The sequence below is a fragment of the Stegostoma tigrinum genome, chromosome 8 (genome assembly GCF_030684315.1).
Source record: "Stegostoma tigrinum isolate sSteTig4 chromosome 8, sSteTig4.hap1, whole genome shotgun sequence".
NCBI lineage: Eukaryota > Metazoa > Chordata > Chondrichthyes > Orectolobiformes > Stegostomatidae > Stegostoma > Stegostoma tigrinum.
Genome location: NC_081361.1, coordinates 73,658,548 through 73,681,052, shown reverse-complemented (window position 1 = coordinate 73,681,052; position 22,505 = coordinate 73,658,548). Strand labels below are relative to the sequence as shown.

Genomic DNA, 22,505 nt, shown 5'->3' with positions numbered 1-22,505 from the left:
CGCTGAGCCACCATGCTGTCTCAATAACCAGAGGTCGTAAAATTAAAATAATTGACAGATGAACTAATGTAGTGATGAGAATTTTTTCGAAGCTTTTTTAGAATCCAGAATGATCTAACTAGAAAAAGTGATTGACTGACAGCACCTAGAATAGCCATGACAACAATGTGATTGTGCTTGGCTTGCTTGTCAGATTAACTATTTAATGAAGCCATAACAAATGGGAACAAAAATAGGCTGTTTGGCCACTCGAGCCTGCTCCATTATTCAATTGCATCTAGGTTGATCCAGCATTCAGCACCAAAGTGTCATTTCTCACTCAATATAAGCTCCATTGTGTAATTCTTACAGTTCTAAGAGAAAATAGCTTGGACGGTGTTAAGGATTTCATCACTCAATTTAAAGCATGAATATCCTGTTTTACCTTTTTGTAATTGTTTTGTTGTCTTCTAGGAGTGCATTCGATCACTGGGACAGAATAATATCTATACGCCATTTAGAGCAAGCAAGCTGACCCTGGTACTCAGAGATTCATTTATTGGTGAAAACTCTCGAACTTGTATGGTATGTTTATCTATTTCTGAAGTTTGTTACACAATACACCTAATTTTAACAAATGTCAGGCATTTTTAAATTTAATGAATTGCTTTTGGTCCATTCAAGCAAAAAATAGATCATGGACGATGTATTGAATTGAATTCTCTTTTAATGGTGAGTTTGTTTTGTCATCAAAATGCCAACTGTCTTAGTGCAGGGCGTTAGATGCCTCCCCTAATTTAATGCTATTGTGCCCCTTAATTATGAATTCTGTCCGTATTCTGTAATTATTCTTGTATGTTAAGACATTCTACTGTGTTTGTGTTTTGAGAGTTAGAATTAAATCTTGAATCATCTGGGCCTGTGGTAATTTTAGAAACCATTTATGGGAGTTGAGCAAATGAAGGGGAAAGCACAACTTTTTAGACAAAATGCAATTCACAATTTGTTTATATTTAACACTTTATATTTTCTATTTGTCTCTGCACTTACAACTCCCTAACTTGTTAAGTATTCAGTTTCACAAAGTGGTATCCTGAAAATCCATTTGTGTCATAGTGTCCTGAGCGACTCCTTTGCACACCGAACCAAACCATTATTGCTTTCATGCGAGTTGCGGGGGAGGAAGTGTCTTTTTTTTGTGTATAGGTGTTGGTAATGAGCTTTATTCCAGTGCTTTGTTATTTACTTGAACAGCTATTTTTCCATTAATGTGAGCTGACAGTCAACAAGTGAGAATAACAAAATCCAATCTTCTGTGTTTCCAACAGGATTTAACAAGTGACCAGGAGTAAAACCAGCTTTAGTCAGGAAATACATTATTGTAGTATTCCTGCTAGTGGTCCTGTAAAGGCTATCATCAAATCTGAGCCCTGTTCAATCAGTTTGTCTTGAGCATAAACTCAAGATGTTTGTCTATATTTATCCCAAATTTTGCCAACTTCTGCAATTTGAGTGCAGACTTTGCAAGCTATCTTAGAATTGAGTATTTGGTTTGTCAAGACTTTTTTGTTTTTATTCATGGGATATGGGCATCACCGGTTAGACTACCATTTATTGCCTATCCCGAATTGCCCAGTGAACAATTGAGTCAACCACGTTGCTATGGATCTGGGGTCGCTTGTAGGTTGGACCAGGTAAAATGGCAGGTTTCGTTCCTCAAGGACGTGAGTGAACTAGATAGTATTTTTGCAACAATCACCAGTGGTTATGAGTTCAGTTTTTACTGGTGTTTTCTTGAGTTTGTCTCTTTCTAGCATGGCTTTGCTGGCAGCATGGAACCATCTTCTTAACTGAAAATGCTGGCATATTTTGGGATAATGCATTTGAATCAGTTAGTAAGATTATTTACTGATCTTGCTGGAATTGATTTTCTTTATTTTCCCAGATTGCGATGATCTCACCAGGATTAAATTCTTGTGAACACACACTAAATACACTGAGATATGCAGACAGGTAACAGTTTAAGCAATGAAAATTGAATTTCAATTATCTAATGAGTAAAGTAAATGAGGTCACCCTTTTATTGTGTAAGTTGCTGTCTAATGCACCAAGTTTTGACTTGTTTATAAAAAGTTACTTGACCACATCCAAGATCTGTCAATGCTTTTGGCAGGATATTTTGAGACGAGGTAAAAGCTATAGATTTAAGTTAGTCTGCAGTTATTCATGTTAACCTTGCAATGAGCATGCTGTTTTGTTTTTTTTTTATTGTGGTGATATTCATGTATGTTTACCTGTGATCACAATGATGGAATTGTAAAGTCTAGATTGCTAATTTTGTCTTTGTTTCAATGCTAAATTTAAATTATAGTATCAATCATCACCAATATAGAACGAGGTGTAATACAGTGGCCTAACTGTGACTATGGAGGTTTTTCTGTTTTCCTGCTAATTGCAAAAAGATTAATTCATTTTGTCTGTCCAAGGGTGAAGGAACTCTGTGTTGAAGAAGTTTCCAATGAGCCAGCATCTTCCACAATACCTGAGGAGCAAAGATTCAATGAGTCCTTGGAGTCTGACATTCGGTTGCTCTGTGAGAAAAATGTAAGTTCAATTTGGAATGACTTTCTTTAAAAATGTTTTCTGAGAATATACTAGACTGCAATATGTTTTGTTTACAAACCGTAAGCCCAAACCAAGTGAGGATTTGAGATGGTATTAAACTCTCCAAGTCCTGGGTTACAGGAGTGAGTCTCCTTCATTGCTTTATTTGTTTTTGATTAGTTTTTCAACCATTCTTCTATTCTCTAGAACAGACATTTTCTCATTTGATGTTTTGGCTACTACCAGTTTGAAATGATAGCATGCTCAAAATTCAAGTAATATAAATCCTAGAGGGCAGTACATGCATTAATCAGATTATCTACGTTTTCTGAAGACTATTCAGTCAGTAGATCTTTAAACTCTTACTATTTGCTGCTATGCAATACATAGACAAGTTGGTGGCCGGAGTGGATAAGTGTTAGATGAATTTAGTATGGAGTTGAGGTGATGCATTTTGGTAGAAAGAGCATTGAAAGACAATGCAGTAAGCTAGCAGAAGGAATCCTGAAGGAGGAGAGGACCTGAGTAAATATATGCATGGATCACTGAAGGTGGCAGCGCCAGTGGAAAGAACAATAGTAAAAACATGCAGTGTCCAATGATTTATTAATGGGGTAGAAAGCACAGAAGTGAGGAGGGTTTTTAAATGCACGTGTGGGAAGTTCCCTTAAATCTGGTGCGAGTTGCCTTTTTAAACCACTACAGTCAACATGTTATAAGTTGACCAATTCCGTTAAATTCCAGGATTTTGACCCAGTGACAGCGAAGGAACAGCAAAATATTTCCAAGTCAGGATGGTGAGTGGTTTGGAGATGAACGAGCAGCTGGTGGTGTTCACATGGTGCTGCCCTTGCCCTTCTAAAGGGTCCTGAGTGTGGAAGTTAGTCTCAAGGATCTTTGAATTTCTATAAAATCCTTGATCTTAGCTGGAGTATTGTGAATGCATTGTAGAGAGCTTGGAAGTGATTTAAAGAATGGCTCCAAGGATGAGAAACTTCAGTTATGAGAATAGATTGAAGAGGTTGGGACTGTTCTACTTTTTTGATTTGAGAGAAGGTGGCTAAGAGCAAGTTTGGAGGTTTTCAAAATCCTGATTGGCTTGGGGAGAAACTGTATGTAAAAGAAAAAATGAGAAATTGTGTGGTTTTTTTTTTACATAAGGAAAAAAGAGTAACATGAGCAAACTTTTCACTCCAAGCAGTTAGGGTATGAAATGCACTGCCTGAAAGTGTGAATGGAAGCAGGTTCACTTTGAGGCATTCAAATGGGCATTGGACAATTATTTAGATAAAAAATGTCTAAGGTTCTCGGAAGGAAAGCAGCAGGATTGGCACTAGGTAATTATGGGCTGAATGGTCTCCTTGTGCACAATAAGACTTGTGTGACTGTGATTATTGTTTAACAGATTTGTGGCATTATTTCATTGATTCTGTTTATATGCATTCCTTCCTCTTTCTGACCCTAATATCCTGTCTCCATCCAAAGGAAAGCTTTCATAGATTTTTCTTTGAATATTTCTTAGTGCTGAGTATCCCCTCTCATTTTGGATGCTGGGGAAATATTACTTTTTTCCCCTCACTTGCCTCAAACTGAAATTCTCAATGGAATAGAGGAGGTGCCTTTTTTGAGCTTTCTGGGGTTCATTGCAATGAAAAGGCACTTGCTTTCAAAATTCGATTAGCACATTTATTGATTGTTTCTTTCCTGCATGTAGCATGAACCAGGTCTCTACTTCTGGGATCAGGGTTAGTGTTGAGAAAGACCTTTAATGCGAGTAGCCATGCTTTTAAAAGAAATTTTTCTCAAGCTTTTAGTGAGATGAGATAAAAGAACAAAGAAAATTACAGCACAGGAACAGGCCCTTTGGCCCTCCAAGACTGCGCTGATCCAGATCCTCTATCTAAACCTGTCACCTATTTTCCAAGGATCTGTATCCCTCTGCTCCCTGCCCATTCATGTATCTGTCCAGATACATCTTAAATGCCACTATCGTGCCCGCCTCTCCCACCTCTGCTGGCAACACGTTCCAGGCACCCACCACCTTCTGCAGAAAGAACTTTCCATGCATATCTCCCTTAAACTTTTTCCCCTCTCACCTTGAAATCATGACCCCTAATAATTGAGTCCCCCACTCTGGGAGGAAAAAGCTTCTTGCTATCCACCTTGTCTATACCTCATGATTTTGTGGACCTCAATCAGGTCCCCCATCAACCTCTGTCTTTCTAATGTAAATAATCCTAATCTACTCCACCTTTCTTAATAGCTAGCACCCTCCATACCAGGCAACATCCTGGCGAACCTCCTCTGCACCCTCTCCAAAGCATCCACATCCTTTTGGTAATGTGGCGACCAGAACTGTACGCTGTATTCCAAACGTGGTCAAACCAAAGTCTTATACAACTGTAACATGACCTGCCAACTCTTGTACTCTATCCCATCTGATGACTGAAAGCATGCCGTATGTCATCTTGACCACTATCAACCTGCATTGCCACCTTCAGGGTACAATGGACCTGAACACCTCAATCTCTCTGTGCATCAATTTTCCCCAGAGCTTTTCCACTTACCGTATAGTTTGTTCTTGAATTTGATCTTCCAAAATGCATTGCCTTGCATTTGCCTGGATTGAAATCCATCTGCCATTTCTCCTCCCAACTCTCCAATCCATCTATACTTTGCTGCATTCTCTGACAGTCCCCTTCTATCTGTCCCTCCACCAATCTGTGTCAGATGTATGAAATATATTAGTGACATTTATTGAATCAAATACAATAATCTACTGAGTTTTTGGGAACCAGTGTGACATTATTTCATGTTCTGTTAATACATGTACCAGTTAATAATTTGCTCTGTTTAGCTATTGTGAAATAAAGTAACTTCACAATTATTGTGCCTCATGTCACTGACAATTTTTGATTCAACTTCTGAAGTTAAAGTTTAAAAACATTTGTAATATCACTCATTACCATAACTATTTAAGAGCAAAAGGGTGTCATGTTGCGAAGAATAATACACTCTCCTACATCTGGTTTTTCAAATCACTTTAGCTTTGTGCGTGCATGCAAACAGGGTGCCCTTCATTCCTTCCTCCAGAAGGATTTCGAAACCATCTGTCTAAATTTACTCAGACTATCTCGGACAAAAAAAATCCATTGAAATTCCTAAGCATTGGAAACAGACCCTTTTTATTTCAGTTTTTGTGGCTACTGGATGTAGATTAACCTTCTCTGTATTGAACATCTTTCTCACATTCCCATCTGGTATTATCTTTAAAGCCTGGTGAAACTGAAGTTCTAAATGAGAATCAGAAAGTACTTGCAGCGCAAGGTGGTTTATCTTTGGATGCTCAGGTTAGGTTCATAGTTTCTTACTAGCATTCCTAAAATTCAGGGCTGTTTCAGATTTTATTGGTGAGAACAGGGGTTTTGCTGGTAATGTTGAAAAATTTTGTTTTTAATGGGATTGACTGCATTGTCATCCAGCAGCCTTTCCCACTTTTTCCCTTGTGTTGCTCTGACGCTACTGCTCCTAAATCTAAATAAATGTGAAGTCACCATATTTTTACCAGACCATAGAGCAGCTGTCTCTATTGTTAAAGAGAATGAACTGGGGGTGACTTCACCTGTGACCATGCCTCAGGAGAGGGGTGAAGTTGAAGAGTATTTCATAGTAACTTGAGCTGGTGCTGGAATCGCTGACCAGCCAACTGAACTAAACCACTACTACCACCACCACCAGACTCCATATGAAATGTCCTTTTTGCATTGAAAGGAAGAAAGGACATCAAATTCAAATAAAATTATCTGAACATAAGAAATAGCAGTGGGAGTAGGCCATATGGCCCAACGATAAGATTGTGGCTGATCTTTTTCATGGTATTGGTTCCATCTAAGAACATAAGCATAACATTCAAGAAAAATTGTACCCTAACTCTTCCAGTAACATGTTTTCTTTGTCTTTTCAGAATAATCCATTTTAGCATTCTCTCATTTTTCATTACAATGTAAATTCTGAATTGCTTTTTGCTGTCACCTAGATTTATAACTAAATTGAATGCCCATCATTTCATATTGGTATGAAGCAATTTTAAATCAGTAAAATTTCTGAATGCAAAAATACAATTCAGAATGATTTAACATGCCTTCCAATGTACGTAATGTTTCTGTTACAATTAAGTCTATATACAGTTGAAGACAGAAACTCCAGATAACTGCCCAGCTTTCTTTTCTTCCACAGTTCAACCAGGTTAGCGGGCCAAGATTAAACCTGTTGTGACTCTACTCATTGGAATTTAGAATGAGTGGTGACCTCATTGAAACATTTTGGGATTTTTAAGGGGCTTGGTAGAGTAAATGCTGACAGACTGTTTCCCCTCACAGGAAAGTCTTGGTGGATAATTTTAGAATTAAGCGGTGCCAGTTTTAAGATTGAGATGAGGAGGAATTCCTTGCTACTGAGCTGTAGGAGAGACACCTTGTATATATTTAATGTTGAGATTGATAGATTCTTGATCAGTAGATAAATTGAAGATTATGCAAAAGGGTAGGAAAGTGGATGTGAGGAGTGCCAATCAGTCACAATCCTATTGAATGCTTGTGGAGCAGAACGGCCTATTCCGTTTCTATTTCTTATTGTCGTATGCTTCCTCAGTGGCCATAGCACATTCTTAATTACTAAATGGTTCCTATGTTTTCTTGTTCACTTACATTTTAAATTGTTGCATTGTTTGTTTTAATCTTGCACAATATTTTTTTAATTCTATTAACTATATTTGCCAAATTATCATCTCATTGTATTCAATAAGAAGTTAGGGTAAATTTAAGCTTTGAAGGTATTGGATGATTATTTGGATAAGAATCATGTGCAAAAGTATGGAGCAGGAGATTCCCTTGTGCCAATGAAAACCTGATGCAGGTATATGTCGTGTGGTGTTCTTCTGTGCCGGAACGTTTCTGTGATATTCTTTCCAGACTTGAAATACAATGTTTTGCCTACGTAAAACCAGGTCTTTCACTTTCTTTTAGTGTTTGAATATATTCTCACCTGGCACAAGCATGCTTCAGTGCCTTGGTCAGACTGCACCTGTACTACTAAATACAACTGTCTCTGGCCTTTTTCTTTAAGCTACATAGTTCAACATTTGATTGTCACCTCTGCATTTGGTATATGAACTTGGGTCTTCAACAGCAATCATAGAATATTTTGATATTTAAACTGTTTTCTTTTTGCAATTGTCTGTAGCAAGTTTCCTATTTTAAACTCTGCACAGTGACCTGTGTCTTTTATGTACCGATAGAAGTCAAACCAGGGCATGCTGTGAAATTTAATTCAGTACTGCAAGTCTGAACTTGAGTCAGCACCAAAGGTGAGCTGAAGTAGCTAGGGGTTTGTTTTGTTAAAATGTATCTGATTCACTAATGTCCTTCAGAGAAATGGACTGGCTACACCTCCTTGGACTACCCCATGTGTAACTAGGTGGTAGAGGTCACTGGGCTTGGAAGGTAATAGCCAAGGGGCCTTGGTGAGTTACTGAAGTACATCATGTACAGCTGTCACGTGTGTGTGTGTGTGTGTGTGTGTGTGTGTGTTGGTGTTGTGGGGTGGCATGGTAGTTCAGTGCTTAACACTGTTGCCTCACAGCACCAGGGACCCGGGTTCAACTTCAGCCTCTGGCGACTATCTGTGTGGAGTTTGTGCATTCTCCCCATGTCTGTGTGGGTTTCCTCTGGGTGCTCCAGCTTCCTCCCACAAAGATGTGCAGGTTAGGTGCATTGGCCATGCTAAATTGCCCGTAGTGTTCTGGGATGTGTAAATTAGGTGACTTTGAGGGGTACAGGTCTTGGGTGGGATGCTCCTAGGGTCAGTGTGGACTTGGGCCAAAAGACCTGTTTCCACACTGTAGTGATTCTATGATTCTGTAATAAATGGGGTGATTTTGTTCTGGATGCCCTCATGCTGCTTGTGTTATTGCTAGAGCTGCACCCATCTAAAGAAATAGTGAGTAATCCTCCACTTCTGACTGCATCCTTTTGCAGATGGTGGATATCCAAAGGGGAGTCGGAAGGTGTATTATGCTGCAGTATTCCCAATCTCTGACTTGCTGTAGTAGCCACAGTATAATATGGCTGGTCCAGTTCAGTTCCTGGCCATTGGTAACTCCCAGGATATTTAATAATTGGGGGACTCACAAATGTCATTGCCATCGGGTGTCAAAGGACAATATTTAAATCCTCTCCTGTTTGAGCTGATCCTCACCTGGCATGTTGTGAATGTTATTGTCTTCCTGTGTTGCAGTTTAACCAGATTTTAACTTTTTTTAGGTATGCCTGGTGCTTCTCCTGGCATTACCCCCCCCCCCCCCCCCCAAAACTCTTTGAACCAGGGTCAGTCTCCTGGCTTGATGGCTAATGGCATTGGTGATGTTGAACGGAGATATATATTGAGGTTGAATATAATTCTACTGCTGATCACCCTCAGTGCCTCTTTGGTGTCCAGTCTATAGATCTGTTTGAACTCTTCCAGTTAGCACTGAGGTAATACTACACTGCACAGAGTCTCATCCATGCAAAGACTTCATCCACACAACCTAGGCCTTGGGATTATGCTGGTATTGCCTAGGATACTTGCACAGTATGATTTAGTGAATGTGACGCTGTGACACATGGCATGTGCTCTCTGTGCTCCGGCTCTGTTGTGGGCCTAGAATAACATATAAACTGTACCAGGTAACAATGAGATGCTTTCTCCTCCAGGAAATGAGTGAGTGTTTTGTTATCATAGTCAGCAATAACATTGTCTAAAGGTGACAAGCTTATTGTTTTTTTAAATTGATTTCAAATTTCACATCTCGTCTGGATTCAAGCCCATTATCCCGCAGCTTTAGCTTACGTCTCTCAGCGCCACTGTATACAACCACTCCCCATCGAGATCAACAAAACAAGATAAATGGGTCTTTCTTAGGTTGGCAAGATGTGACTAGTAGGGGACCACTGGATTTTATCCTGGGTGCCCCAACTTTATATAATCTATGTTTATGACTTAGATGAGAAAGTACTATAGCCAACTTTGCAGATGACACTAAAACAGACTGGAGATAAATGTATTTCATTACAACTTACAAATGGATATGATTAGCTTATGTGAATGGGCCAAAGGTTTAACATGGATAATTGTGAGCTTTTCCATTTTGGTTGGAGAAGTAAAAAGGTAACTTATTATCTAAATGAAGAGAAACTTCAGAGTGTTTCAGTGTAGTGGGATCTGCGTGTCCTTGTGCATGAATCACAGAAAATTAGTATGCGGGTGACAAGGAAAGCAAATGTCTACCTTTAATTTGTAGGCCTTTTTGTTTTACTTTATCAATTTTTTGAAGGTCCTCACTTCTTCAGAGGTTGGGTATAGTTAGTTGGGACAGTGCCCTTTGTAAATAAGTTTGGAGTGTTGTCCCTATTATGTAGGAACAATGATTCTCCAATTTGCTACTAATTTCAATTTGCAGTACAAACAGAATTTGTTAGATTGATTAATCTACAATTACATCTGCCTGTCTCCTGACATCACATTTGTTTAATTCTCCTTGATTTTTATTAATACTCTGGAATAGAGTCCATGCATCCTGTGGCAATTTACTTTCAAAAATGCTAAACCCTTTGGTATCATCTGTCTCCTCCAACACGTCATGCTCCTCCTTAACTACATTGTCAGCATAGTGTCCCTCCTGTGATGACATTAAGTATTTAAGAAATGTGATTTTTGAGTTTGTTTGGGGAGTCTGTTTACAACTGGTGCTTACTATGTATGTTTGTTTGGTATGTTAAGCCTGAGTGGGGCTTTGCAGGGTTTTGGAAAAATCTTCTTTTCTAGGAAGAGCTGGAAAAGCGGAGCAGAAGCACAAAGCCTATTTAACGCACTATAAATATGCAAAATCTATTCAATTCATTAAAATGTAGTGTTAACCCAGCACTGATTCCAGGTGTGAAATATACAAAGTGACAAGCATGTTGAGGAAATGTTTAAATTTACTAATTCCTACGCCATTCCCTTTTACTGGGAGAACAGTCCATGCCTTGACATCAATAGATTTGTGTTCACTTGCTCTAGGCATGGCAAAAAAGTCAATAAATATTCTAGCAACTCACTGAAATCTTTGGAATTCTGTTTGAGGGGGCTGTAGGTGTTGTGTATGTGCAAGGCAAAGATTTTTAATTGGCATGGGTGGCGGTAGAGGATAGCATGAACACGTAAGTATTAGGTAAAATTGGTGATGCTGATGAATTTCAGCCATGATTTTATTGAATGATTTGAGCAGCTCAAGCCAGGCAGGCCAAATGATCTAATCCTCTTGTTTCTTTTAGGTGTAGCCAGTTTAGGAGCTTGTCTTCTCAAAGATGTGTTTAACTGCACCCAAACTAACTTTGAAAGAAGAGTTGTTTAATTTATTACCTATTTGTTTTCTTTAAAATATAGCAGTTTTGTCAGGTGTTTTGAACTTAACTGCACAAAAAGGTTGCACCACCTTTGCTAAAGGGATCATTAAGAGTACTGCACCTGGAATTTAAGGTTAGTTAGCCACATTTTGAAATAAATAGCTCCAGTGATCTACCCAAATGTAATATCTTTTCAACCAATCCAGTTTGTATGCAGTATGTCCAGTAAGATAGCATCATTCACCAAGATAAACAAGGCAATCACCTGAAAAAAATTCCTACTTTTGGTAAACATCCTTGCCTTGCACTAAAATATTTTATTGGCTTATTACAAATGAGTGGGGTAACTGTTAAACAATTTCAAACTTCCCCTCTTATGTCTGAAACAGCCCTGATCAAAAGTATTGGTTTTGGTAGAGAAATATATATTGAAGAAAAGTGTTGTTTTTGTGTGTTGTTGCGGGGATGGAGCGGGGGGGACAGGTGTTGTGAACGCACTTTACTGAAACTACTTCAACTTGCGCACATCAGGAAAATTCTCAAGGATAGGAATTCATGAGAGAAGAGTAACGAATTTTTGTCAGGTTGGTGCTGATTTGTGAGGGATGTTGCTGTGGAAAAAGCACCAATAAATGACAGTTAACTGCCAGGCATTGTTTAAATTTTAAACCAGGCAGGTTGACTCTGAACAAGGCATTTTATCCAGAGAAATGAACCAGTGAACACTTGTCCCTTTTTTTTTCTTGTTCGAAACTGGTGCAGTTGTGTAAATGTTCCTTCTGTCAGCAAAGAATAGGGCCGTGTGCATTAATATATATGTACTTCCTCTCCATGTGGCTGCACCTCAGTGGTGCACTGAAATTTGTATCCTTGAATTGTCCTGATGAATGCAAGATGAGAAAGCTTCAATAAAAGTATAGTACTGTCAAAGAAAATAGAGTATGGTGTAATTTTATGTACATTGCTGCTTTGCCTTTTCCTAGTTAGGTATTCCTTAACTCCTTGCCAGAAAAATGAAGTTGCTGTATTGGTAGTTCTCCTCCCTTTTATAATGCTGTGTCATTAGCAAATTTAACCAAAAGCATGAGGTGATGAAAATAGGCTAATTGACCTGCAAATTCAAGTTAATGTTTAAAATGAGCACAAGGATATTAACTGCTGTCATCATCTTGTCTGCTCAATGGAAATTTATAAAACAAAATTCCAACAAGTTAGATTTCCGTTGTCAGTAAATCCTTATTGACTTGCTACAATGAGCTGATTCCAGCATTATAATCCGTAGAGAATCTTCATTTATGGATCCTGCCGTGATTCAAAAGGGACCATGCAGCAATCTGTTGACTAAACAGACATTATTTTGCCCTTTGTTTTTCAAACTAAATGTTGCTCACCTGCAACTTCCATTACTGTTGCATGTCGAATTTCTTTTTATGCTGGTTCTCTAAGCAACCATGCAAGAGTCCTTTTACTCCCTTTTTTGAATGTTGTTTTATACTTAATTTCACAATTCACAACCTGTTGATTAAGCTTCAAGATGTTTGGGTTCAGCTTCTGTTAGCTGTGTAAATGTTGTTCAATTTACAGAACCTTATTGTGTGAGACATTACGTGAATGAAACTTACCACTTCTTAGGTAATAGAGCAGTTTTTTTTCAAAAAACTGTCTCCATATAATCATTCAGTATTTTCAGCTTTTCATTACTTCCATGATCAAACATACCTACTCTGCAATCAGTCAGCATAAGCATAAAAGTTTATTTTAATTAGTTTGAAATAATCACCTAGAAATTGGTTGGAAAGGGCAGTGAGTCAAATCCTCAAAAACAAATCTAAAATTAACAGCCCTGTTGACATTTACAGGCAACCTACCAGTACGGTTAACTAAAATAAAAACAAAACAGGTAAAATTTAGTAGGTCAGACAGCATTTCTGCAGAGGATAATGTTGACATTCTTGGTTATTTTTCTTCAGAACCCTGTTTCTGAAGTTGTCTGATGTGCTGGATTTTTCAGCTTTTTTGGTTCTGGCTGCAAAGTGCAAAATATTTCAGATTTTCACCTTGGTATTAGTACTGTAAACTTTTTTGAATGTATAATTTCATTTTTTAAATTACACTTGCAAATGTTTACTTCAATCATTAATGTGTACATTGTCCTATAATAAAACAGCACTGACCTTTCACTATATGTACACTTTTTTTTTAAAAAAAGGAACTTGAATTCTTGCTTATAGATGTGTTGTCTTGAAATCTTTCCATTTTAAGGAGGCACCATCAAAGATTTGTGACTTGCATGTCGATGTTTCTCGAATTCTTGAACTAGAAGAGCAAGTGGTGGATGAACATCGAGAAATTCAACAGGTACTAATTACACTCCCACCCCAAACTCAGAATATTAACTTGTTCCTCAACTTTGTATGGCAGGTGACTAACTGAGTGATTGGCATAATGAGGATCTCAGGTTTGATCCCCAGTATATGCTGTCTCTTCAAGTGCTATTCTATGAAAGGACATTAATGCCCATAAGACTTGTGTGTTGGTCTGTGATTTATGCTTGGCAAGGTACCGCAGTGGTTTGCTGTTGCCTCACAGATGGCTAGCGGGGCTTTATCTGTCACTCTTGAACACAAAACTGTACAACATGGAACAGACCCTTTTTGGTCCACCAAGATTGTGCCAACACTTCTGTTTAAACCTAAAACCTATAGCCTGCCTATTCATTTACGTCAAGATGCCTCTTAAACTTTGCTAATTTCATAAGATTGGGCTGCCCCCTCATCCTCCTCCCAAGTTAAAACAAACATTCTGTCCTCAGCTAATACCCTGCAAAGCAGGCAACATCCTGCTAAACCATTTCTGTATGCTCTCAAGTCTCCATCCTTCTGGTAGTGTAGCAACCAGAACTGTACACAATATTCTAAATATGGCCTAACTAAAATTCTACACAGCTCTAACATAACTTGCCTTTTTTTTTTAGTATGTATATGTTGTCCCAAATGATTTGAAGGTAAGTATGCCACCTTGACCACCACTTATCCACTTGTGTTGCACTTTCCGAACTTTGGACTTGTACGCCGAGATCGATCCTTCTGTAAGTTGATGCTTCAATGCATTCTGCCGCTTGAGGAATGCTTCTCTTGCATTAGATGTCCAAAAATGCATCAGCTCTCATTGTTCGGATTAAAGTCCATCTGCCATTTCTCTGCTCGGGTTTCTAGCCTATCACTTTCTGCTGTACCCTCTGGCAATCCTCCTCACTATCTGCAGCTTCCCCAGTCCTCCAAAGAACTTGTCAGTGGACTGTGTATGTGTAATATCTCTACATTTCCTTCTCAATGTGTGCTGCTAGACTCGCTGAACTTTTCCAACATTTTCTGGGTTTTTAAAGAATTTTTTTTTAATGAACTTTATAACACAGCTTTAGAGTAACTGGGGCAAAGACATCTTGGGGTCAGGTGGAAGTCATTTTAAAAGTTGCTTCACAAGTAGACGGTGGTAAAGAAGGCATTTGGCATGCTTGCCTTCATTTCTCAGACTAAAATGTAGGAGTTGGGACATGTTACAGTTGTAGGACAATGGTTAGGCCACTTTAGGAGTACTGGGTACAGTTCTGGTTATCTGCTATTGGAAGGATGTTAAATTGAAGAGTTCAGAAAAGATTTACCAAGATATTTCTGGGAGTGGAGGGTTTGAATTGTCGTGAGAGATTGAATAGGCTGGCATTATCTTCATTGGAACAAAAGAGGCTCATGCCTGATCTTAGAAATGCATAAAATCATGAGGTGCATAACTAAGGTGAATAGCAAAGTCTCTTCCCTAGGATAGGGGAGTTCAAAACTGAGGTATAATTTTAAGGTGAGAGATTTGAAAGGGACCTTGGGGCAAGTTTTTCACACAAAGGTGGTTTATAATTTGGAATGAACTGCCAGAGGAAGAAGTGGATGCAAGTTCCGTTACGCCTCAGACATTTGGATGGTGCACAAACAGTAAATATTCAGAAAAATACAAGCCAAACGCAGGCAAATGGGAATATTTTAGTTTTGGGAAACCTGGTTGGCATAGATGAGTTGGATCAAACGTTTGTGCTGTATGACTGATTTTGTTTCTTGGGCATTTAGGCAATTATGTAATCGAGTATAAACTAGTATGTGGTTAAAAATTAGATTAGGCTTTGGTTATCTAACCTTTGCTTTTTTTTTAAAAACCACACCACACTACAGGAATACCAGCTTTTTTAAGTTTATCCAACAGATACTCAGTCAAGTCTGTTGTAAAAAATGGATAAAAACTCTGCTTTATTGCCACAGGCCCTGGCACACCTGCTGAGCTGCTCCAGCAGTTTCTGTTCTTGGTTTTATTTCCAATTTCCAGCATCCACACTACTTTGTTTTATTTTAATATAACACAGCAATGTGTGCTCATTACGGAGTCCAACAAGTGATGTGGGGAGGAAATTGTGCAACAACAGATGTGAAATTTTGGCCGCCTGCTTTTAAAGAATTTCACTTGAGCTCTTTGAAAGATGACAGTTTTAACCTAGGAGATTTAAAAGCTGCAATTAGATTTGTTTTCAACCTGAGCTCTGCCAGATAGGAGTGCTTAAATGTTTGTGCCAATTTTCCCTCTGTAAACTAACAATCACTGCAAGTGATCATGTGTCACTTTTTAAATATCTAGAAACAGTGGGTTGTGTTGATTTTACAGAAACTGCTGTTGTGGAGTGATGCAGATGATAAACTCCTGAAGATGACTCAGCTACCTGACTATAACGTTGAGAATTACACCAACATATTACAAACCTACATTGATGAGAGGATGGAAATATTTCAAGATTTTAACAGTATGTTTTTAAAATTTATATCTTCATTGGATAATGGAGGTGTATTATGAACTGAAGCTTATCTCCCTATGCAAAGACAAATGGCAGGATTAAATATTTTTGTTACTTCTAGTGTTGTTCCAGTTGTACTTTGCTCTTGTCTCAACGTCCTCAACCCCAAATTACCTGGAGGGCAGTAAATTGTTTCTAAATAGAATAGGGAGACCTGTGATGAAATTGGTCATGGGCAATAGCAAATCCTTTTACAAATCACCCCATTTTACACTGCACCTGTGAGAAGAAAATCAAGCATAACATAAGAGGCAGCTGCTTCTACTAATTTTTTTCTTGGTTATTGTCCAAGATGAGTTTCACCCATCAGACCCTGTCCTAAAAACTTGTGTTATAAGCAGTTCTGGAGCAATAAGCAAATTCTTCACTTTCACTCCTGAGGTGGTTCTTCAAGAGTATTGTTTTTTAAATGTATGCTTTTTCAATTTGATATGTGCTTGACTGTATACAAACTAGATAAATCTTTATTGATTAATCCTAAATTACACTTAAGTTTGCTATTAAATCAACTCCTTTTTAAATTTTGAAGACAACATTTAGAATTGAAAATTAGATTAAAGTTCATGAATGGAATAGTTACATTTACATTTAAGTACTCTATCTTTGTTACTGTTGGAAGAGAGAGAGAGATAGAGATAAAGTCCCAGTTTGAGAATTGTAGAGGGTGGGGGGGCGGAAGAGAGAGAAACTAACTTAATGATACCTAATTAGTAGTTATTAGGTTAAATTGCTATTTAAATACAAGTGATTTGGGAAGATCATCAGATCATGCATTGTGATTTTTTTTAAAATTTGTTTCTGTCCATGACAGAAACAAAGCTGGCTTGTAATTTTAATCATGTTGTACCATTCCAATAATTTGTTACTCATCTAGATATTAGATCTGTTGCAGTCTTTATGTCAATACTTTTTCTTTTCTTTGTCCTGCAGAAAGCCTGAAAGCTTTGAGACAAGCTTTGCAGAAGGAGGAACAAGCTGCCAAAACTCAAGGCTGAAAAGTCGTCACCAACTTGTGAATCTGAAATTTGTTAAAGTCCTTGCATTGTAACTGTCATTTGCCCAGGGTCCACTAAGTGTGCATGTGTTCCTCTTTACTGTTTCTGTCTTTCATGATCCTCTTTGAAAAACTTTTTGTCTATTTGAATTTTCTTAAACGTTTTCTTTTGAAAATTGTACAGATTTATATCTAGTATGCTTGAACTGACTTAATGACACATAACTAAAGGTGGAAATATGCAGACATAGCAGTGCAGGCTTGATTAGTTCTTTTTGAGATGCATTGATTTCTCTAACCCATTCCTCAATTGCTTGTGAAGAAATTACCTTATTTAAAAAGATTTTTTTATTACGTGCTATGATGGCATTGCTGTGCACCCTTGCCTTCTTTCGTCATCCTCTCCCAAAATGTTCCAAGAGACCAATTTTCTTATGTTGGTATTGTGGAACTGTATTTAAAACATACAAGGTTTTCTAAGTTTAACAATCATACCTTATTTTTATAACTATTTCAATAGGATACACTGCCTAATTTTTTTCTGAATTTAATGAATAATGGGTTTTGTATCCTCCTCCATTTAATAATCAATTTTCAGACCGAGGTCCAATTCACTCTGCACATTTAAATACTACCATTCTGTATTTAACTAAATGGGTCTTCCTTTGTTACACTACTGAAATTTTGAATTATTGATGGACTTTGTTAGGTTTATAAACCAGCTGCCAGGATATTGTAACTCTTGCCTTGTACTACAAGGCAAAAAATCAAGCCCTTGGTGTTATCTGTATTGACTGATATGAAATATGGCAATCTGATATTTTGAATTGTTCTAATGTGAAGGCAAAGTAAGCTCCTTTGCTAAAAATTTGCTTAACTCGTAAGTGAAAGCATTTCATTCACTTTTTAAATTCTATGTTTAGAAATGGAGTAGAAGGAAAGGCATCAATAGAGATTTTTTTGATTCTGAAATCCTTTTTATGTAAAAAGAAATTAGTTATTCAAGTACTGAATTAAGGTGTTCTTAGTCTATCCTTAAATGATTGCAGTACTGAAATTGAAAAGTCAATCCCAGGATGTTTGGGGCACTGAGATGCATTGAATTGAAGAATCATCATTATATTGTAATATTTCACATTTAATAAAGAAATCAAATGCCATGCAAACTGGTTGATCTTTCTTTAAAATTGAAAATAAATTCTTTGCCCAGCACTTAATTGAAAATGTCGTGACTTACAAATTATGAAGATAGATTTATCAAACTGTTTAATACTAATCTTGTTGATTTCTGCTTTTGATTAAATCTTTTGAGGCTATCAAATGTTAACTGAACCTAAGAATCTGGGTGAAAGCCTTTTTTAAAATCTTGCTGGTTTGAAATTAGAAAGAAGTCCTTTTATAATCATTTTCACGGGATGTGGTGTCACTGGCAGAGCCAGTATTTATTGTCCATCCCTAATTCCCCTTTAACTGAATGACTTGCTAGGCTATTTCAGAAGGCAGTAGAGACACAGTAATTTGGTTGACTCTTCAGTTACATGGAGGTCAGATCAGGTAAGGAAGGTCAGATCAGGTAAGGATGGTAAACTTCCTCTTTCAATTGAAGGAAAAAGGAAAAGTGATTTACCAATGATCATTTGTTACAAGCATCATTGCTAAAGACTGAGTCTAGCTTTATAAGTTTAGATCAATTAATTGAATTTTATTTCTTCAGCTCCCATAGTGGGATTTGAGCCTCTGTCCACAGAGCATTACCAGTCCAATGATATCATTACTATACCACCATCTCCTATACCTTAATGAAAGGTAGCCTGATTTGTATCAGAAATCTTGCCATGCACATTCCGTATCTTCAATTTGGAAGATATGCAGTGGAAATATTGCTTTCCCAATTGTTGCAGATTAATTTCTGGATTTTTTCAAATTAGCCAATACATGTAGACTGCATCCTGTATATAGTATTACATGCAACAACCTGACAGGTGAGTGGTCATGACTGCTTCATGCAGTATATTTTTCAACAAAGGTAGAAAACTAGTAAAGATCAGTGTAGTAGTTCAAACTAAGAAGCTAGTCAGTAGCTGCAAGCACATGAGTTACATCAGGAACTCCAACCATTGAGCAGCAGCACAACTCGTTTCTGAAATGGGCAATAGTTTGTTTTTGCAGCAAATTCCATTCTACGTAAAAACACTTTGCAAACAAAAAATACCCTCTTTGGAATCACTTTCATAAGGTAAGCAATTTGTCACTTTCATTTGAAGGGCTGGATAATTTTGAGTCTGTGGATGGATTGAGGAACAGCAAAGATCATGCTGGCAAATACCCTTAGCAAAGTATTTCTTTGTGCTAATTGTGCATTGACTTGCAGCTAGAATCTGGACTCTTTGGTATATTGTACTGGATCATTGAGTGTTTATGTCCAGCTCAGTCATGACTTGTTGAAAGGATATCAGCAAGAGATCATTCAACCCCTCTAAGTCTCTGCACCACTATTTCTTGGCTGAACATCTTCCTCAATGCTGTCCTCTTGTGCTGTCCCTATATCTCTTGACAGATTGATGCTTAGTAATTACATCAATCTTTCTCAACTTAATGACTGAACTTTCACAGACCTTGGGGGTAAGAATTCCAACAATTTGCCAAACTCTGAAGACATTCTGCTTCATTTCAGTCCTAAATGTCTCTTCATTCTGAGACTATCTCAGTCTCTCTTGGTTCTAGACACGACAGTCAAGGGGAAACCATCTTTCTGTATCTACTCAGTCTATTCCTATAAGAATTTTTCAAGTTTTTGAAACTGCCCATCATTCTTCTAAACTCCAAATAATGTAGGTCCAGTTTCCTTAGGATAATACTATCATCCCAGTACTCTATCTGATAACCTCTGCTGTACTACCTCTATGGCAAGTAACTCCTCCCCTCGGCAAGGGAAACTGGAATTGTGCGCAATACTCCAAATCTCATGAGTGCTCTCGGCAAAATGACTGTTCCTTTACTCATCTTGTAATTAAAGGCCAATGTACTGTTCTGAATTGCTTGTTGCAACTGCATGCAATTTTTCTGTGACTGATGACTGGCTCTGGACATAACTGGTGAGAGGTCAGAATGTTGTTTTAAGAAAATGCTCCATTTTTGAGAGTTCATCTGTTTTTAGCAGGAGGAACAATGATCCATATTCTGTTCTTTTGCCTTGTGCTTGCCCACATCGAGCAGAGCTGCTACATCTACTATCTAAATTCATTCAAAATGGTTAATGAGAGTTCTGCCCACATCTTTTGAACCAAACTGCAACTATGGGTGCCTTTAGAAGCAAACTATTATATTTGTTGTTGGTTAATAGTTAGCTAATAACCTGTGTTCTGCAGCAGTGCTCCTTCTCTACTCATCCTACCACCCAGCCTAAAGTTTGCAGCATTTTTTTTGTCTTTCCTCACTCTACAATTAGTAAATGTTTTTGTTCCAGGCCCTAGAAATTTCATCTCCTCTAGTGCCCCACCTATCTTATATTGATTTCTCTCAAGGGAGGATTCCAACTCAACACCACAGTTATTTCTCATGATTTCTTCTGCTTTTTGTTTTACTACATTCACTTTTTTGTTTTCAACATTTTCACTTGTGCTATCAACCTGACATGCCACTTGTGCTTTTCCTGCTTCATCTTACTCAATTGCTTTTGTCATTGAAGTGCCTTTCAATTGTTCTTTTCTCCATTTCATTGAAGTCTAACTAAATTATACCTGACCAATTCCCTCTCTGAAGATGGATCATTATTTTGCTAATTTTCCCTGGCAATGCAGTGTTTTTTTTATCAATATTGGCCCTCTTTTGATGTGTGTTTACTTAGGATTGCTTGCATATTCTGACAACTAGTAGATGTTTACTGGTACATGTCTTTTTAAAAAGACACTTTGCGATGATTTTTGTATAGACAATTCACAACAAATACATAAGATAAGAAACCATTTAAAACAGTTTGAAGAGAGTGATGATTTGCAAGTGGACCCTGATTGATGGAAGAACTGTATGGAGAATCTTCCTCCACATAGTGTTTTCCCTTGCATTGATTTTTCTAGTGAATTGTTCCTATGAGTAAAAGACAAAAAGCTTTTTCCCTTCGTGGGAGGGTCGAGGGAAAAAAGGGCATAATCTTACAATGAAAGATTCAGCATTCAAAATACAGTGAGGAAGTTCTAGGAGTCTACAGCTATGGAATGTTTAATTGCAGAGGGTTGTGGAGGCTGGGTCGTTGCATACATTCAAGGCTGTAATAGAGGTTTTTTTAAAATCTGTAATGGAATCGAAGGTTGAGGACAAGGCAGGAAAGTGGAGTTAAGGATTATCAGAGCAGTCATGATCTCCATGGGTGCAGTAGTCTCGACGAATTGCGTACTTTCGCTCTTGTGTCTCCATGCATATTTATTTAAGCAAAGTACCTAAACCTAAGTCTAATGACATAGACTGTAAGGCTAAAAGTTCACCCACTAGCACTGAATCCTCTTAGTTCATTCCTAGAACAATATTAGCTTTAGATCAAGTTGGATTGGGAAAATACTGAAACTTAATCTGAACACATTTTAGAAACACTTCGTAAAAACCGAAAGAAGTGCGGATGCTGTGAATCGGGGTTAAGACAAAGTTGCTGGAAAAGCTCAGCAGGTCTTGCAGTATCTGTGAGGGGGGGGGGGGGGGAGAAAAAACGTAAACTTTTCGGGTCCGATGACCCTTCCTCAGAACCCGGACTCGCGACGTTTACTCTCTTCACCTTTACACAGATGTTGCCAGACCTGCTGAGCTTTTCTAGCATCTTTGTTTTTGTTAAAACACTTCGTTTTGCTTTACAACTACGATCAGGTTTTGAAGAAATCATATCGGATACTGCGCTTTCTCTTTATTTCAGATTTCCACCCTCCATGGTGTTTTATTCTCATTGCTGTCGCAATTTATTTGAATAATGGAAGTATTTGTTATACCTAACGTCGATAGTTTTTGCAGCTCCCTGAAATTGCCTTCCACTTTATCCTTTTGTATAAATTAAATGGTTTTGCCTTTTAGGGGTGTTATAGATGTGGGATAAATAGACCTAAATCCTGAAATCTGCAAGCCAGGGCAGTCACATTTCTTAAACCCTTTGAAGGCATCGATCTTCACTGGCGCCTCACTAAAATCTCCATCGCTTAGTGCGACAAAGGCTTAATAATAGCGTGTGCGGGGGGGAAAAAAATCCTAGGAACCTGAATACCTTTCTCTTGCCTCCGAAGACTACAACGCTAACAAACACCTGGGTTAATTACAAAGTTCACTTTCATTACAAATCACCACAGCTGCTCCTCACAAGGATGGTACTGTTGACCGTCATCAACAAAACGTGGAGCTGGGGGGCGGGGAGTACAGTAGGAAAGTCCTGACCAGCCCTGCTGAAGGATTCTAATCCGAAACGTCACCTTTCCTGCTCCTCTTGCTGCCTGGCCTGCTGGGTTCCGGCAGCTCCACATTTTGCTATCCAAGACCACCCACTAACTCGATTGCCCCTCACAAACATGTCACAAGCCCACCATCCATTCTTCCCAAAAATGGCAGCCTCACGCAGCTCAACATTGATCCCTCACAAAGA

General features: G+C 38.1%; 1 protein-coding gene across 3 annotated transcripts in view; it reads left to right on the top strand.

Annotated features, from left to right (window-relative positions):
* The window catches only part of kif2c (kinesin family member 2C), a 69,207-nt gene extending 51,150 nt beyond the window's left edge, over positions 1-18,057 (top strand). For 2 of the 3 annotated variants that reach the window (XM_048538690.1, XM_048538692.1), the window contains exons 15-21: positions 454-564; positions 1,925-1,992; positions 2,466-2,583; positions 5,859-5,933; positions 13,272-13,367; positions 15,711-15,846; positions 16,828-18,057. In XM_048538690.1, coding sequence (XP_048394647.1) covers positions 454-564; positions 1,925-1,992; positions 2,466-2,583; positions 5,859-5,933; positions 13,272-13,367; positions 15,711-15,846; positions 16,828-16,892 — 669 coding nt within the window. In that variant the 3' untranslated portion in view covers positions 16,893-18,057. The remainder of the gene's footprint in view (positions 1-453; positions 565-1,924; positions 1,993-2,465; positions 2,584-5,858; positions 5,934-13,271; positions 13,368-15,710; positions 15,847-16,827) is intronic. The other variant, XM_048538693.1, reaches the window with a different exon arrangement.
* Positions 18,058-22,505: the final 4,448 nt, after the last annotated feature.